General features: G+C 35.0%; 1 protein-coding gene across 2 annotated transcripts in view; it reads left to right on the forward strand.

The window, feature by feature from the left end:
* The window catches only part of XPO1 (exportin 1), a 39,685-nt gene extending 38,552 nt beyond the window's left edge, over positions 1 to 1,133 (forward strand). For both annotated transcript variants that reach the window (XM_057497166.1, XM_057497167.1), the window contains one exon: positions 86 to 1,133. In XM_057497166.1, the coding sequence (XP_057353149.1) occupies positions 86 to 232 (147 nt within the window). In that variant the 3' untranslated portion in view covers positions 233 to 1,133. The remainder of the gene's footprint in view (positions 1 to 85) is intronic.
* The last annotated feature ends 19,185 nt before the right edge of the window (positions 1,134 to 20,318 follow it).

Consider the following 20,318-nt stretch of genomic DNA (forward strand, 5'->3'; position numbering starts at 1 on the left):
TCTTTTTTTTCCCCCCCAAAGGCAGTTTATTTTCCAAAATTGAAACTCACTACTATGTTGCTTTTTCAACTATCCGTTTTCATAGGAGTTTGCAGGTGAAGATACATCTGACCTGTTTTTGGAAGAAAGAGAAACAGCCCTTCGACAGGCTCAGGAAGAGAAACATAAACTTCAAATGTCTGTCCCTGGCATCCTTAATCCACATGAAATTCCAGAAGAAATGTGTGATTAAAATCAGAAGTCATGTTGCTTTTTTTTCCTCTGCCAACTGTTAGCAGAAGAAAACAGCATCTGGATATTTGTCGACCAAAATGATGCCAATTTGTAAATTAAAATGTCACCTAGTGGCCCTTTTTCTTATGTGTTTTTTGTATAAGAAATTTTCTGTGAAATATTCTTCCATTGTTTAATTAAGCTTTTGTTTTGGTCATCATTATTTAGTTTGCATGAAGTTGAAAATTAAGGCATTTTTTAAAATTTTACTTCATGCCCATTTTGTGGCTGGGATGGGGGGAGAAGGCAAATTTGATTTAAACATACTTGTAAATTCTAATGCAAAATTATACAGTTTTTCCTGTAAACAATACCAATTTTAATTAGGGTGCATTTTCTTTCTAGCCTGTATTTCAGCCTAGAAGAAAAGATAATGAGTAAAACAAATTGCATTGTTTAAGAGGATTATAGTGCTGCATTGTCTGAAGTTAGCACCTCTTGGACTGAATCGTTTGTCTAGAGTACATGTATTACCAGTCTGTATGGCAGGTTTGCAGCAAGATCATGTGCATATCATCCCATTGTAAAGCAACTTCAAACAGTATGGGAACACAAGTTAGTTATTTTTACACAGTTCTTTTTGTTTTTGTGTGTGTGTGCTGTCGCTTGTCGACAACAGCTTTTTGTTTTCCTCAATGAGGAGTGTTGCTCATTTGTGAGCCTTCATTAACTCGAAGTGAAATGGTTAAAAATATTTATCCTGTTAGAATAGGCTGCATCTTTTTAACAACTCATTAAAAAACAAAACAAAACAAAACTCTGGCTTTTGAGATGACTTATACTAATTTTCATTGTTTACCAAGCTGTGTAGTGCTTTAAGAACACTACTTAAAAAGTAAAATAAACTTGGTTTACATTTATTTTCCTTTTATTGGCTCAGAATTATTCCTATATTAATGAAAATGGTTAGTCATGTATAGGTATTAGGTGACATTTTTAAATAAAGTTGACACCTGTTAACATACAGATAATATTTCTAAGGTTATTAGGAGTAAGACAGCAATTGTGTAAAATGAACATGCTCCTTGAGTCAACCTTCTGTTCCCAAGGAACAAATTCCTCCCATGACAGTGTGACATGCTGCCTTTAATTTGCAAATTAAAGAGCCTCTTGTCTCCTCTGGTCAGGAGCTAAGTGTAAAAAATTAAAGATACGCCTTAGAATAACTCCAGGTGAAGGAAGCCACTGTAGATGTTCTTGTAAAATGTAACCCTTAGAAGCTGTCTTACCTCTAAGAAAGGTGGGAGGAAGGGAAAATTTGTGCAGAGTGCCTATAAAACATGAAAAGGGGTAGAACTAAGGGACTAGAAAAAGGAAATGAACTTGGGTGAACCTGTTTCCAGAGGATTAAACTAGCCTGTTCACCCAGACTTAAAACTGAAGCATTTGAAGTGTGCTTCATGTTCGTAGAGAAGAGCTGATTGCTGTACTGATTTTACTGGTCTTTTACAAATGTGCCTTCGTTTCAGTAGAGTATGATCCTGCATAATACAGTTTTTTCTCTAGAAGAGCAAATGGTAAGAATTTAAATATTCAGAGGAATATTGAAAAAAATTTTTAACTTAAGCTTTGTAAAAGTCTTTGGTTCATTTCTTACTATTTATTGGTGTTAGCTTACAATCTTTAAAGAGGTTTCTTTGAATTGGCCAAGAGTTTATGTCCAGAGTATTGTATAAAGAACATACTGTTCATTTAGGATACTATGACCAGTTTTAACAAATGTCATACAAAATTTGCTAATCTGCCTACAACCCTGTTATCTATCTACTCCCTGGACTCTTGATAAATTCTGGATGTTGCAAGAAACCAACTTTGGCTTGGAAATCAGGATAGTCCACTTTTGAGTTAGAAATCATTGGCAACTGGGGATTCAACCACTGCCAAAAGTAAATGTGTACCTTAAAATTAATAAAAGTAATTGTAGCAATAGGCAAAAAATCACTTCTTCAAGGCTTAAAATATATAAATGTGGCACATTGAAGGAAAACCCACAAATAGAATAAACTAGAGCCATCGGGTGTTTTCTGTTGTTCTATTACATATTCTAATCCCTTGTGGAGAGTTATTTTGTGAAGTAGGGAGCAAAGAGATGACCAGAAGTAGAGAAGAAAACTGATAGCACAAGTCTCGGGTATTTGTTGCTAACAGTTAATCATATTGGGGCTAACTTAAAGGTACTTGACAGCAAAACACTGGTAACTAGTCATTTCAGATGTTTGGTATAGTGATCCTGTTTTTGGAACAAGGTGTCTCAGTTAACAGTTGTAAGAACTGGAATTGTTTTTCATAGTAAGTGTGAATGCTGATCTAGGTACTCTTTAGATGGGGAATCTTGGGCAAGTACTGAATTTGGAAAAGAGGATCACAAAGCTAAGTGCCGGTATGGTGGTGAGAATTAAAGACAGATCTTTGCTAAGGTGCCATTTCTTACCAGCTTAGGATGCAGTTCTGTCTACACATTCTAGCATCTCAAATTGGTGTATATCTTCAAATCATGACATTTAACAATTTCTAGTGGCCAGGGAATACTGCTGACATGGACCTTATCTTCATGTGAACTTAATCATAGGTGTTTATGTGCGTTTGTCAGTTTAGTTGATACTTGAATGTGTCTTCCAAGGATGTTTCAGCATAGTGTTAGTGTGCAAGCTCACAGAAGTAGCAGGACTTAGTTGTTACTGAGGAGGGAAATGGCATTTTTGGGGAGAGAGCTACAATTACTTGCTTCCTTGGAAAAAAGACATTCAAGTTTTTCTTTGGACCTAAACAAGGTTGTTCCCTGTAAGCTATAAATCAAAGAATGTCTACTAGATGCCAAGCAATACCATCTTAATGAGAAATTGGTAACATGAGTAAATGAAACTTCAGAAAGGCTTCTGGGCAGTCAGTTCATGCATATGAAAACTGATGTTTTCATAGTTTGCATAGATCTCATACTTGACGGTACATGAAAAAGTGGTACATCTTGTAGTTTATGTCATTTGAAATCAGTAAGCAAGCCAAGTATGAAGTCAGTCTTCACAGGCTGGCCTTTTGAGTCAAATCTACTTTGGTAAACTTACCTAGGATGCAGACATTTCGTGGTTTGAAGCCAACAGGCAAGGACGTAGTTTGAAAGAGATTAGAATACTTAAAGGAACTAACTGGTCTGATTTAGACCAGTAGATTCTATTATGACGTGAAGGCAAATCATTATGGAAAAAGGTTCATAAAAATGAACAGTTGTCTAAGTCAATGAAATGATTTTGATGCTGTGACTAGAAGCTGATGGACAAAATGTCTAGTTTATATAATAGTTAAATATTTATAAATAATTCTTTGGGTAATTAAGTACTATTGTGTCTCACCATCTTTTGTGTTTACATTTCTGTGATTCATTCTGGGTAAATTTAAGAAAATTCTCAGCAATTCTGTAATACATCTAGGCCATGTTCAGGTTTCCCCAGCAGTTCCTAAGAATGTCTTCCATGGCTTGTGTTTTCTAAATGGGAATCCAATTTAGGTTCATGCATTTTGCATTTGTAGTCATTTGAGTTTTGTTTTCAGTGATCATTTTTTATGTAAAATTTGTATTTGGTTACTTTTAAATCTTAAAAAAACAGCATCTCATTTTTCATGCTTACTTGAGCATAGTTTATATTCAAAATCATGTTACTCAGATTGACAGCCCTCCTACCCTTGGTGACGTTGGCTTTCAGAGCCTACTTAATTAACATTTTGATACAGAATTTAATTCCAGGGGTCCTAGGAAGTACACCCTTACTAGCTCTCAAAAGTTGTTGTATGGTAGTCCTGCTTATCTGTGGTTTTGCTTTCCAAGGTTGTAGTCCTTATCAGCCATGGTCAGGAAACATGATCCTTCTGATGTCAGGGTCAGAAGGCCTAATGCGACACAGTCAAAATGGCTGCGTCATTCACCTCACTTCATCTCATCATGTAGTCATTTTATCATGTCATCACAAGAATGGTGAGTATGGTACAATATCTTGAGACACCACATTTATATTATGGTACATTACTACAGTTCTGATTTTATTACTAATTTCACTGTGCCTAATTTGTAAACTTTATCATAGACATGAATGTATAGGAAAAAACTATACATACAGGATATGATACTATCCTTGGTTTCAGACATCCATCAGGGGTCCTGGTACATATCCCCCTGTCAATAAAGAGGGCTGCTGTATATTTAAGGACATTTTTGTAAATGAACATTTTAAGGTGGTTTTTTTAATACAAAAACAAGTGATTTAATTACATTTTTCACTTGTTATTTGAAGTCTGCAGTTTGCCAGTGATACTGTTTGGATTCTGGCAATTTAGGGTGGTTTTTCTATCCCCAGCATCTGGATTATACCCCAAAGTCAAATACAGCTCCAGGAGTTCCAGCTGTTAACCTCTGCATTCTGGACAAGGCGGGCCATGAAGTCTTAAGTTTGTAAGACTTGGAGTCTCAAATTCGGAGAACGCTTTCATGTATATCTCTAGCCCCACCCAACAAGAGAAGCTGAGACGACTTTAAAGCTGGATGCATTGCTGCTCTGAATAAAATTGGTATTAAAGAGGAAGGAGTAAATTGAAGAAACAGTCTCAGTCACAAGTTCAAAAATTAAGTGAAAATAAAGGGCAAAAAGGAGTTGACTCCATTTAAAAATTAAAGGAAGTCTTCCCTAAGCATTGTAATACTGATCATGCCAATGAAATCACCCCTGTGTTAATGGCAGCTGTCTTTGTCATTTCACTGTCCATGATTTAAAGAAAATATTAAGGGTGGCAAGCACGACCATTTACTGCTTGTCTTTGTTCCTAATTGCTGTTGTGTTGATTTTCAAGATCAGTAAAAAGGAACTACTGAAACTAGTATCCAGACTTTGTAAATGAAACCTAAAGGAGAAGGGAAATTAGGTTGAGAGGGAAATCCCTTGTCTGAGAGTTAGGAAAGTATATGGGAGCCTGTTTTCACTGCAAAAATGAAATGGCTAATCTAAAATTGTAGCATCCTTTCTTGATTCATCCTAAACTCTCACCTCTTATTAGGAAACTTGGGGAGATAATATCTTTTCTCCAGTTTGCTGAGTAAATGAGGTCTTTTCTTTCCTAATACAGAAGTATTTGCTCCACTTCCAAAAATCCTCCATTGTCCTCACCCTATGTGTATATTTTGGGAGCCTATTGTGGGTCAACATGCACCTAAGTTAGGTCTTCTTTAGCCTATTAGAACAAGACCAGTTTTATGTTAAAAGTTGGTATACACTTTTTTGTATCCTAATAGGGCATACATAAGAGATCCAGCCTGAATATTATTTCTCTGTATTTGCTACCCAACTGAAGTCCCTGATCCAGAATGTCAGAAGAAACTGCAGTCTTCCCTCACATTGATCTCAATCTACTGAGATCAGACACTCAAAATGAGGCCAGACATGTTCAACATGCCCAATTAGTTAAGGGCAAACTGTTCTTAAATATGTTTTGCCTTTTTATTATTCCAGCTCTTAGAAAAGTGGTGTACTTCACATTGTTTTCCAGACTATTGATGATGGTCTACAAGAATTCTTTGTTCCGGAGCCCACCTCAAAGTCTGAATCTTCAGCTTTATCGGGGACACTAACAGGTGGGACCAATGTCCTAAGCTTTGAAGTTGGCCTACTTAGCATTTAGGTTGCCTTAAGCATTACAAATTGTTTTGTTTTTTAAAGACTCTCAGAGCAGAAATAGCCAGTCATTAGCTTATAGGAAGAAAGTTCTCCACTTCTAGTAGTGTTTGCAACTAGTTTGTGAGTGAGTTGTCAAGAGGCTATGCTAAAAATAGAGTAGACTATTAACAACTGCTTGGGTTCATCTATACATAGCTACAAAAAATTTTTTTTATTTTAGTAGCTATACTCAAGGATATTCACTTTTGTCAGTAATCCTTGTTCATTGAGGAGCTGTGCAGTAAATTGCCTTCATAATATTTACACATTTTGTACGCCATAGAGCTTCAGCTGACTAGTTACATTGCTTGCACTGGACTAGGCTATGCTTTGTCTCTTAATCTCTGCTCCTGACAGCCCAGGTAAAGAAGAAATTTTTCTAGACCACAGGTTTACATTGGGCAAAAAGCCCAGTTAACTCCAGTGCAAGCTCAACCCCAAAAGCTTGTTTATAAACAGATTTTGTTTATATAATTGCATGAAGTTATAAGGTAAGAAATGGTGTTATTTCATAAATTGTATCTGTTAATATTCACCTAAATCATAAATTCATTTGTTGTGTTTGCTTCAGTTTTTCAAAGCTAAGTATACTCGATGACTCGATGCAATTTCATTTTGTCTACATGACTCAGCTGTATGAAGCTTATATTAAAGGAGCTTTCAAAATGTTTCTGAATTAAGCCATCACAAAATAAGTTGATTAATATTAATAAGTTTCCTGGAGTCAGTGGAATCAACGAGTTGAATAGCTACAGAGTTACTTAATAGATGTAAAGTTATGACTTAAGGAAAGAATTCATAGGTTTTAGTAAGTATGAACTGCTTTAAATATTTCAGGTGCCTTTGCAAAATAAATTGAGAATGTTGCTGGACCATCAGTCATCTGATAAAACTCTATCAGGGTGACAAGTTTTGGAATATCCATGGGGTGTTGGAAAAAAAACTCAGAATAATCTTGAAGAATATGCATTCAAACAACATAGTCCAGCTGTGGTTCTGTGAAAGCCTATTGTTTTTCATCAAACATTATATAGAAGCTGAAAACCATGAGACAAGTTTGAAAAATGCAATTTCTCTTCAACCTCCCCGCTAAAGGTTCTTCACGGTGTGATCATGGGTCTTGTTTTTCACTGCTTGATCTACCCACATAGTCTCATATACTCTTAAATACAACCTAAATGCTTTTTCCAATTTACATCTGCTCAGACTTTGACCTTTCAGGCCCCTATACCTTCGTATCTTACGCTCAGTCTAACAGAAACTGAACTTTGCTCACCTACCCCTATAAAATTTCAAACCACTTGGTTCTGTGTTCCCTTTCTCAATAACACCAACATCCCTCATTCAGTTTTCATTGCAAGAAACCTGGCAATCATCTTTGACATCTCTGCTACACTCATATCCAACCATCAAGTTTATTCAAGTCTACCTTCAGAAGAGATCTCAAATTCATCTCAACCATATTCCTCCCCAGTTCATTCTCTCCCTTGCTACTCCATGTGGTCTGGGAATTACAGTATGCACATTACCTGGAAATCTCAGGCTCCATCTCAGACCTATTAAATTAGAAACTATTTTTGTAAATGTCTACATTATTTCTATGCACATTAAAGGATCTTTTCCAAATGTAAATCTGATTGTTATTTCCCTGCTTAAACCCTTCATGATTATGACTATTCAAAATCCCTAATATTCTCAGCAATAGTGTTTTTCCAATGCTTTTGGTCAAATTCCCCTCAAATAACTTTGAAAAGTTATATACACCTTGCAAATTTAAATTTTGTATAATATTTCTATCATGATTTTAACAATGATCACAAAATATATTTTTAAGCATAATGTATTTGTATATGTGCTTTATTTTTTTTACAAGACTTTGGAACAGCCAGCTTAACTTAACAGTGTCCACAATATTAATTGGAAGCTACTAGTAGTCCTCATTATCAAATCAGACTTAGAATCTGATTTTTTAAAATTTCAAATAAACATGCATTCATATTTTAAATAAACATACAATTCTAACAACCTTCTCACTTGTAAATTCTAAGGGGAAAAAAGATGATAGAGCTGGAATTGTCCCTTGGAAATGTTTACATCATTTGTAATAGAATGAGTGAGGGGTATAACTTTCTTTTGTAAAGTGGGAGGTGGGATGTATTAAAGGGAAGTGAGAGTTAAAGGCAAATGGCTGAAACATTTTAGGAGCAGATCACTGATTAGAGTCCATGCTGAAGTTGATTCCCTTAAAGGTATTTACAGAGTGTCCCTGACAAGTGTGACTAGTGTTTGTGTACCCACAAAGGGCAGGTAGTCCAATTTGAAGATTGCTGGTCTTCAACAATCCAGCATTATTCAGGCCACACCTGTTAACTTTCCAAGTAGAAGAATTTAACGTGAAACTTATGAAGTTTCAGGGCCCCTCAGGGATCTTAGGTATGTGTGATGTTGGTAGTAAATTTGTTTTTAAAGTTGTAATATGTTTATTTATACAATCTTATATTGGTTTCAAATATACAACACAGAGGTTCAACAGTTACCCATATATTAAATCCTCACTCCCTCTAGTGTGCAGTTACTATCTGTCAACATACAAAGATGTTACAGGATCATTGGCTATATTCTCCATGCTGTATTACTTATCCCTGTGACCAACTTTTATTATGATTGAGAATTTTTGTGGCTGTTTATCCCCCTCACTCTCTCCCATCCCCACCCTTCCCCCTCCCCCATGATAACCACTAGTTGCTTTTCAGTGTCTATGAGTTTACTGCTATATTGTTCATTCTGTTTTGCTTTGTTTTTTTATTTCACAAATAAGTGGAATCATATGGCATTTATCTTTTTCTGCCTGGCTTATTTCACTGAGCATAATAATGCCCTCTAGATCCATCTATTTTGTTGTAAATGAGAGGATTTATTTCTGTTTTATGGCTGAATAATATTCCATTGTGTATATGTACCAACTCTTCTTTATCCATTCATCTACTGATGGACACTTAGGTTGCTTCCATATCTTGGCTATTTTCTTGGAGGTGCATGTATCTTTTTGAACCAGTTTTTGTTTTCTTCAGGTAAATTCCTAGAAGTGGAATTACTGGGTGGAATCGTATTTCTATTTTTAGTTTTCTGAGGAACCTCCATACTGCTTTCCACAACAGTTGCACCAATTTACATTCCCACCAACAGTGTAGGAGGGTTTCCATTTCTCTACATCCTTGTGAGCACTTGGTAGTAAATTTTTAAAATTTGTGATTGTTATCTCTTTTCTCATTCCAAATAAATATTCACTTTTGTATGTAATTTTATATTTGTAGTTTTTTTTTCTTAAAGTGGGCCTCCCCCTTAATTGTGTAAGCTTTGGAAAACACAATCTGAATTCACCACTACTTGAACATTTTGTATTTACTCTTCCTTTAGTCCCACTGTTAATTTGGTTGGGGGGGTTATTCTACTAAAGACAGGAATATTAACTGAATCTGAACATTCACAGGCAAGAAACATACAAGATATCTATCACCAATTCCCTCAAGAGAAGCTATTGCAACCAAGAAATAAGGAAATATTATACGTAAATTTAGAGAATAAGAAACAACTTTTGAAAAGTAAAGAATAGCAGAAACAACTTAATAGTTGAAAGATAAGTTGAGGAAATCTCCCTAAAGGAGAGTAAAAAGACAAAACATGTGGAAAATAGGGAAGAAACAAAAAAAACTGGAGGATCACTTCGAAAGTTGTATGAATTCCAAGTAGCATGACAGAGAAAATGGAGGGAAGGAGAAAAATATCAAACGATTCACGAAAATTTTCCATAATGGAAGGACATCAATTTGCTGATTGAAAGGACCACGAAATACTCATCTCATGAGATGAAAATAGAGCTTAACAATATATGTTGTGAAATTTCAGAATACTGGGACAATGAAAAAAACCCTACACATTTCTAGACAGAAAAATAAGTCACACAAAAAGATCCAAAATCAGAATGGACTTCTCAATAGTAACACTGGGAAGTCTCCAAAATTTGGAAAGAAAATTATTTCCAAGCTAGAACTCTTTACTCAGCAAATCAGTCAAGTATGAATGACAGAATAGTGACATATTGGATATTCAAGATCTAAATAATTTCCCTCCCATAAAGTCTCCCTCAGAAACATCTGGAGGATATGTTCTGCCAAAACAAGGGAACAAGCAAGACAGGATACAAAAAAAAAAAAAGAATATTGACACTAGAGTGTGGCAAAGTTATGCCTCAGGATAATGGTGAAAAGAAAGCCACAAATGAGCAGCTGAGTAACAAGGCATAGAGGACAATCTGTTTAGATCTATGACATACTTTCAGGAAGAGGACACCGACAGAGTGCTTGATGCAATAGGTCTCATATCTTATTACAGTTGTAGATACTTTGAAGTTTCATTTATGTTCGTGACTATTTCAAAATTGCCATAGTTATTAACTCCCCCAACCATAGTTTATTTAGTGCATTAATAAACATGTATTCCTATATCACAAGTAATGTCTTAAAATCTTTTTATTACTGTTTCAATGTGATTGATGTTCTTTATAACCCTATATATTTTTTCTTAGGAGTCCAAAGGCTTCACTAGGCTGCCAAAGGGGTTTATAGCATAAAAACAATTAAGAACCCCTGCACCAGGAGGATCTCATGAGTCTCCAGTTAGTCTCTAAGCTAGAATAAAATGTAAGAGTGGGATGTCCTGATGGCTACTGAAAACCCTCAATGATGGTAAGTACAGCTAAGAGTGGATTTATCTCACAGGAATACAGTGTTTCGTGGGGAAAGGTGAAGTAGAGTAAAAGAGATACAGAAAATTATTAATTCACAGATTCTTGACATTAAAAACAAATGCATTGTTCTGAATAGATAGTACATTCATGATGCAAAATTCAGAAGTCACAAAGAATATAGTGAAAAGGAAGTTCCCTCTCTACCTCAATCCCTCAGCTGTATCATCCTGTCCTTGGAGAAAACCAGTGTTACCATTTGTAAATGCTACCACAGATGTTCTTTGCACACACCAGCAAATACATATCTCCTCTGACCTTTTACTTGATAGTAGTATTGGGTACATATTATTTTGCAACTTGTTTTATTCACTGAACAATACATCTTGGAGATGTGTTCATGTTAATATATAAAAAGTTCTGTTTATTTGGGAGGAGTAGCTGCATAGTTTTCAAATGTGTCATGATTAGTTTCTTACTGATGAGCATATAGGTTGTTTTCAGTCTTTGCTATTACAAACTATGCCACAATGAATGTGTACATATGTCACTTCACGCTTGTTCCTAGGAGTGGAATGGTTGGCCAAAGAAAATATGCATTTGTAATGTTGATATTGACATAGTGCTTTCCATAACTGTTGAACCGATTTCCACTTTTACCAGCAGTGTTGGGGACTGCTTGTTTCCCCAGACTCTGACAAGGCACGTTCTCAATCTTCTATTGCTTTGCCCAGACGATAGGTGAAAAATGGTATCTTACTGTGGTTTCTTAGTATGGGTGAGGTCGAGAATATTTACAAATGTTTCAAAGCCTTTTGTGTGTGTTTACTTTGCTGTAAAATGTTTATATCTTTCACTGTTTTATTTTACTGAGTTGATGGTCTTTTTCTTATTGGTTTGTAGGCGTGCTTTATAAAAATTGTCCATCTGGGATACATGGTTTACAAACATTTTCCCTTTCTTTTTTGACTTTACATATCTTTAAAGTGTTTTGTTTGGTAGGGCTTTTTTGCTTGTTTTGCTATAAAGAAATTTTTCTTTCTATGTTTGAACTTAACCTACCACTTAACTTATCATCATTTATGTTATGAATTCTGGGTTTGGGATCATACCTAATGACTTATAAAAAGCTTTCCCCATAGTTTCTTCTTCCTGTTTCATATGCTATGGTCAGATCCTTACCATTTTGGGGGAAAAAATGTAATGAAAGTTAGTTACCTTCCCCTCAGGCAAATACACACATACCCCAAACTTTCTATGCAATTTCAGGTCTCTGAATTTTTGACATAGTTTTCACACAAACAATAGCTTACTATATATACGAGGCTTTTTCCTTAGTGATATATCTTGCCAGTTGCCCCATATGAGGATATATAGAACTTCCTCATTATTATTTTTTCAGCTGCATTATAGTCCAGCTGAAAAATGGATGAATAACTGTAATTAATTTAACCATACAGTACTGTGATGAGTATACAGACAGTATCATGTAGTGATTAGAGTCTGGACTTGAATTCCAGTTCTAGCATTTACTAGTTGTGTGACCTTAGGCACATCATTCAACCTCTCCAAATCTCAATTTTCTCATTTGTAAAATGGGAGTAATAACTAGCTATAAGGTTATTAATTTTTACTTATGCCTGAGCAATACACTATAGACATGTTATCAGTATATGAGCGGCATATTTAATTCCATCTCATTAATATATTGTATAGGTTCTGAAAGAACCGAACCTTATCAGATTGCCAGAATTCCCATCCTTAACTTTCACTTCATTTTATTGTGGTCACCTATACATAAGCACTTACTGGTTGTATGACCCTAGGCAAACCATTTAACTTCTCCAAACCTCCATCTGTAAAATAGGATTACCTATCCATAAGGTACCTACTCATATGGTTATACCTACCCATCTGTAAAATGGGAATAATACCTTCCTTATAAGAGTATGAGAATTAAGTGAATTAATATATGTAAAGCATTTAGAACAGTGTCTAGTCCAAAGGTAAGTGCTAATTTCTTGCTATTACCCTGAAGAATATATACAAGCAATAAATTTCTAGAAGTAAAATAGTTGGATCAAAGCATTTGTGCATTTGTAATTTTAATGAATATAGATAAGGGCTGAAATATGGCCTTAGTTGCTGTAATGTTATAAAATTAATAATATGTTCCACTCTAAACTCAGTAGTTTAAGCTAACTGTTCTAAGATATCATGATGATCATTGTTAAATGGGTCTCCTTCCATGGTGACATCTGAGAAATATTTGCAGCATTTTCGCCAGTTCAATTCACATCACGAGGAAGACTGTCCTTTAGGAGGATCCCTGTGTATTCTTATTTGTTAATTATTTAGTTGCTGCTACTTCGAAATAGTTAAGTTTATACTTTGGCTTTATTTTTATTGCTTTGAAATTCTTGTACAGGTAGTAAGTTTACAGTTTTTGATATTTACAAATTGGATAAATTATTTTTAAATGTTAAAAAAAAAACAGGATAAAAAGACAGCCATGTTTGGAAAAGTGCCTTACATTCCTTTAAAATATGAAGTTGAATCTGCTGGAGAACACAAGGGAAATAATACTAGTGATGACTGTAGCCTGAACTTGGAATACTGTACAAAATAAGGACAGTCTTGAATGTCTTTTGATTCTGTGGAAGAATTGGTGCAATAATAAAACAGTTAATTATATTTCCAGAATAGAAAAAGAGCTTCATCATTTCAACAATATATGTGAGTGGCTTATTATTGCAGTTTATGTAAATGTAGATGCAAATGGTGGTAAAATGTAGTATTATTAAAACATGAAAGTGGTAGCTACATAGTCCATCTAAATGGCAATTAGGTTCTGTTATAGCTCATGATTTTGAAAAATTGCAAGCATCATTGGGGAAATTTTTTTTAATTAAAAGAAAATCATGATACTATTCACCAGTAAGAAAAGGAAAAGGCACTACTGATGCATGGAACAAAATGGATGCATCTCAAACACATTATGTAGGTGAAAGGACAGATAAAACTAATGTAAGATAATAGAAAGTGATTATATGAGTGTTACACAACTTTCAAAACTCATCAAAATGTGAATCTATGTTGTATACTTGAAACCAACATAATATTGTAATATTCCTTTTTCCAAGTGGACTACTTCGTTTATATAATATTGTAATATTGTATTAATTAAAACTCATCAAAACGAACACCTAATATGTGTACTTATTTTGCATTAAGTGTATCTTGATTGAAAAATACAATAAAAGTTAAAATAGCATGTTTCTATGCAGACTATATGTACAATAAGCCACTAGGAATAAATGACTGCCAACATTTTTTATAAATGTCCTGATAAAAGCAAGAAAAACTATACATATTTTTATATATGTCAATATATATATATATTTATTATTATTATTATGTTTTGGTATCATTAATCTACAATTACACGAGGAACATTAGGTTTACTAGACTCCCCCCATCACCAAGTCCCCCCCACAAACCCCATTACAGTCACTGTCCACCAGCGTAGTAAGACGCTGTAGAATCACTACTTGTCTTCTCTGTGTTGTACAGCCCTCCCCGTGCCCCCCCCATTATACATGTTAATCATAATGCCCCCTTTCTTTCCTTCCCCCCATTATCCCTCTTCCCACCCATCCTCCCCAGTCCCTTTCCCTTTGGTAAATGTTAGTTCATTCTTGGGTTCTGTGATTCTGCTGCTATTTTGTTCCTTCAATTTTTTCTTTGTTCTTATACTCCACATATGAGTGAAATCTTTGGTACTTGTCTTTCTCCACCTGGCTTATTTCACTGAGCATAATACCCTCTAGCTCCATCCATATTGTTGCAAATGGTAGGATTTGTTTTCTTCTTATGTCTGAATAATATTCCATTGTGTATATATACCACATCTTCTTTGTCCATTCATCTACTGATGGACACTTAGGTTGCTTTCATTTCTTGGCTATTGTAAATAGTGCTGCGATAAACATAGGGGTGCATATGTCTTTTTCAAACGGGGCTGCTGCATTCTTAGGGTAAATTCCTAGAAGTGGAATTCCTGGGTCAAATGGTATTTCTATTTTGAGCTTTCTGAGGAATGTCCATACTGCTTTCCACAATGGTTGAACTAGTTTACATTTCCATCAACAGTGTAGGAGGGTTCCCCTTTCTCCACAACCACACCAACATTTGTTGTTTGTCTTTTGGATGGCAGCGATCCTAACTGGTATGAGGTGATATCTCATTGTGGTTTTAATTTGCATTTCTCTGATTATTACCGATGTGGAGCATCTTTTCATGTGCCTGTTGGCCATCTGAATTTCTTCTTTGGAAAAGTGTCTGTTTAGCTCCTCTCCCCATTTTTTAATTGGATTATTTGCTTTTTGTTTGTTGAGGTGCATGAGCTCTTCATATATTTTGGATGTCAAGCCTTTATCGGATCTGTCATTTATGAATATATTCTCCCATACTGTAGGATGCCTTTTTGTTCTATTGGTGGTGTCCTTTGCTGTACAGAAGCTTTTCAGCTTAATATAGTCCCACTTCTTCATTTTTGCTTTTGTTTTCCTTGCCCAGGGAGAGATGTTCATGAAGTCGCCCATGTTTATGTCCAAGAGATTTTTGCCTATATTTTTTTCTAAGAGTTTTATGGTTTCATGATTTACATTCAGGTCTTTGACCCATTTCAAATTTTCTTTAGTGTATGGGGTTAGACAGTGATCCAGTTTCATTATCTTACATGTAGCTGTCCAGTTTTGCCAGCTGTTGAAGAGGCTGTCATTTCCCCATTGTATGTCCATGGCTCCTTTATCGTATATTAATTGGCCATATGTGTTTGGGTTAATGTCTAGAGTCTCTAATCTGTTCCACTGGTCTGTGGCTCTGTTCTTGTGCCAGTACCAAATTGTCTTGATTACTGTGGCTTTGTAGTAGAGCTTGAAGTTGGGGAGTGAGATCCTCCCCACTTTATTCTTCCTTCTCAGGATTGCTTTGGCTATTTGGGGTCTTTGTTGGTTCCATATGAATTTTAGAACTATTTGTTCCAGTTCATTGAAGAATGCTGTTAGTATTTTTATAGGGATCTCATTGAATCTGTAGATTGCTTTAGGCAGGATGGCCACTTTGACAATATTAATTCTTCCTTGCCAAGAGCATGGGATGAGTTTCCATTTGCTGGTGTCCTCTTTAATTTTTCTTAAGAGTGTCTTGTAGTTTTCAGGGTATAGGTCTTTCATTTCTTTGGTTAGATTTATGCCTAAGTATTTTATTCTTTTTGATGCTATTGTGAATGGAATTGTTTTCCTGATTTCTCTTTGTGCTAGTTCATCATTAGCGTATAGGGATGCAACAGATTTCTGTGTATTAATTTTGTATCGTGCAACTTTGCTGAATTCAGATTTTCTAGTAGTTTTGGAGTGGATTCTTTAGGTTTTTTTATGTACAACATCATGTCATCTGTAAATGGGGAGTTTGACTTCTTCCTTACCAGTCTGGATGCTTTTTCTTTGTGTTGTCTGATTGCTGTGGCTAGGACCTCCAGTACATGTTGAATAAAAGTGGGGAGAGTGGGCATCCTTGCCTAGTTCCTGATCTTAAAGGAAAAGCTTTCAGCTTCTCACTGTTAAGTATGATGTTGGCTATGGGTTTGTTATATATGGCCTTTATTATGTTGAGGTATTTGCCCGCTATACCCATTTTGTTGAGAGTTTTTATCATGAATGGATGTTGAATTTTGTTGAATGCATTTTTAGCATCTATTGTTTTAAAATTATAATATTTAGACATCTTCTTTTCAGATAAGCAAAAAGAAAAAGTACTAACTGTCATACCTACAACGAAATTGAACAGTTAACCCACCCATTGTTTATCTTTTTTCCCTGTCTATTTTAATAGAGTGGAACCATATAGTACATACTGTTTGATAGCTTTAAAAAAACATACATGCCGTTACTTACACTTCTAGAATAGTAGTTTTTAAAAAAACAGATTATTAAACATGCAACATCTATTTTAGTTACTACATAGTGATTCTTTGCATGGACACATTAAAATTTACTCACTAATTTCTTTATTACCAGACATCAGTGGTTGCTGTTTTTTTACTATTTAAGCAAAGCTTTGATGAGCATTCTTATAACTAGGTCTTAGGTCATTAATTATCCTTAGATGAATTACTAGACATGGAACTTCTAGGTCAGAGGATATATAAAAATTAATACATATTTAATACATATGGCCAAATTTATCTCCAGATAAACTGAACCAAATTTATATTCTTACCAATAATTTATTATAATTTGTGTTTTCTCTCTACCTCAGCCCAAGCTAGGAATTATTAAAATTTTTCTTTCATAGCATCTAATGAGGTCAGTTTCTTTAGTCCTTTTTAAAAATACTTCCAGTTATGCCAGTCTATCTTTTTGTCGTATTTGGGTTTTGGTATTTTGTATTTATTTGTCCTAGCAGAATGGTATTTGTAATGTTAAGAATAGTTTCCTCAGTTTGTCTTTCTTTCAATTTTATCTATGGTGGCTAGGTATAACAAAATTTTTTCTTTAATGTAGTCAAATCTATCAATTTCTATGTTTTACTTTTCATGCCATGCATAGAGAATACCTTCTACAACCTATGATTATATAATATTTTCCTATTTTTTTCTTTTAGTACCTTTACATAATTTAATTCTGCATTTTTGGTAAATGATGTGAGATAGGGAACATTTTTCTTCTCAAATGGCTAAGCAATTGTCCTAATATCACTTAAGCCTCTTTAAAATAAAGTCTTATCCATTCTGTTTTTTTTATTTTTTACTCCTATGTACATACTGATGTTTTATGGTGTATTTTTCATCTTAGTATTTGTAGTGGGAAAATTTGCCTGTAACAATTTAAATATTGGACGAATCAAGAAGCACCCTTGACATGAAGTCTACCTTTATATGGGTTGTTTGTACAACTTTCCTGGTATCCTTCTCCCATTTAAATTGCCTTGGCTCCTTATACTAAAGAGAAGAAAAGGAAACCTCTAGAAATGTACTCTTGCTGAATTCATTGACTAAATCTCTGCCTCCTTTACTTCAATTCATCTATCCAACCCCACACAACAAACAAAAACCAGAAATGGTAGTTGTGAAAGATTTTTGGATATTAATTCTTATGGAAGCACTAGTTGAAGGAATCTATATTAAGTTTTCAACAGAATGAAAGGAAGAAAAAAGGAGAAACAGTCTCTTATCTGTGGGAGCTCAAAGAAAATTTAAGTATGCTCACATGAAGAAAATATTTAGTCTTCAATTAAGGAAAAGAATATACAGAGAAAGAGGGAAGAAAGCCATAGAGTGACAATATGAAGGGTAAAATTAAAATTAGGACAAGAAGTTCAAAAATGAAGGGAGAGATGGGAGGAGAGAAAACAGACTGAATATAAACAAATTTTAGGGTGAATGTTATTTCATGGTAGTTTTAATTCATGGAACATGCTATGCTATTCACTTGGGTTGTAGTAAATAACAAGTGTCAAAAATGGTCTTCAAAATGTTGATTGGCAGTTATATATGCTTATTTAATTTTCAGTTGTTTCATACATTCTGAAAGATCCATTATTTTTAATCTTGCAATGGTTGGTACCATGGAAACATCTCCTAATAATGAAATAAAACTGAAGTCTTGTTCCCTGAATCACAGATGAAATTTGACATATATCAGTCTGTCTTGGTTGGACAGCAACCAAACGGAGTAATTTCTAGAAGTACCTCACATAATAACCTAGTCTTCTAGCATGTTATTGAGGGGCAGAATTATAACTGGACATTGTATCTTGGCATAAAAGGGTGATAGAATTTCATTTTATATTTGCCTTATTCAAAAGTTACCAAAGATAGCTCTGCTTTGTAATATATAAAAGCAACAAATTTATAGAAAATGGGAAAAATACATCAAATAGTTCAGAACATTTATACTTGAGAATTCTTCATAATTTATAATCAGAAACATTAAGGAAAGCACCTAGGAGGGCATCTACTCCAATCTCCCTTCTGAGACATTCCAGCTACCAGCTATCTAGCCACCATTGCATACCTAGTGGATGCATTAACCTGTTGGCACTGTGTAGCACAGGGTCAAGTAGTGATCTTGGATTAGTACTTCAAATTGAGTAGATTCCTGGGACAAACATTTCTTAAAATCCTTCCTTTTTTTTTAAATTAAAGTATCGTTAATAAACAATTTTATGTTGGGTTCAAATGTACATCACAGTGGTTCAACAGTCCCTCTGATTAACTTATATTGTGATTGCGAATTATTGTGCCTTCTTATTGCCCTCCTCCCGTCCCTGTGTCCTCCCCTCCCCCTTGGTAATCACTAGTCACCTCTCAGTGTCTGAGTCTAATGCTGTTTTGTTTCTTCAGTATTGCTTTGTTTTTATATTCCATAAATGAGTTAAATCATATGGTATTTGTCCTTTTCTACCTGACTTATTTCACTGAGCACAATACCTTCTAGATCCACCCATGTTGTTGCAAATGGCAGGATTTTTCTTTTTACGGCTGAGTAATATTCCATTGTGTATTTGCACTTCTTTATCCATTCATTTATTGGTGGACACTTAGGGTGCTTCCGTATCTTGGCTATTGCAAATAGTATGGCAGTAAACATAGGGGCTGGAGAGAACTAGGAAGGTGAAGCAAAAGAAGGGGAGGAGGGGAGCATGGAAGGAGATAAAAAAGTTTAAGGGTAAACTATATGAAGGCAAAGTGACTGGAAGATAGAGGAACTTGGTCTTTTTGTGCTCCTACTGTCATACCTCCTGTCATACCTAGCTCCTACTATGTACAGTGATTAATTAGTATACATTTTAGACAGCTAAACAGGCGAGAAAATGACAACTTGGTTCTCCCTGGTAAACAGGATATTGCAATTAATGTGCTTAATTAGACTGTACCTCAGTAAGGTCTACATGCCATTAAATACATGTGCAATTACTTTTAAGTTTAATTAGATTAGAATGGTATATTTGATGAACTTTCAAGAGGTTTTGATGTAATTATAAATAACCCCAAATTTCAGTAGCTTGTACTCCATGTGCTTCTGTCATTCTGCCATTTAGGCTAAGGGTGCTTCTCCATTCAGTCTCATGGCAGAGGCAAAAGAGCAATGGCAGAACTATGTGAAAAAGTTAAAGCTTCCGCTCACACATGGTCGAAACCACTTAATTCTATTGGTCACAGAAAGTTGCCTGCCAAAGCTGCCATAAACAGGGGAGGAATTGTACTCCTCTCATAGGCATGCAGTGTTAAGTCACATGGAAAGAGCAGGGAGGAACAATTCTTTAGCTGGGGAGGACAGTGAAGTGAATATTGGAAACAATAATGTAATTTATTAATAGCAGTGTGTTGACACCAGTTTGCTAAATGAACTTTCTTCAATAAACTATTGGATAGCATATTGAGTTTTCCAAATACTGTTATATACTTACCATGTTCCAGACAAATACATCCTGCAGTTGACAAACTCTTTCACTTCAGTGAGTAAGACAGATATGGAAACAGGTAATAAGCAATAAGGAATATGAACAAGATATTATGGGAACTACATGAACCCTACTGG

Source organism: Manis pentadactyla, chromosome 2 (assembly GCF_030020395.1).
Source record: "Manis pentadactyla isolate mManPen7 chromosome 2, mManPen7.hap1, whole genome shotgun sequence".
Taxonomy (NCBI): domain Eukaryota; kingdom Metazoa; phylum Chordata; class Mammalia; order Pholidota; family Manidae; genus Manis; species Manis pentadactyla.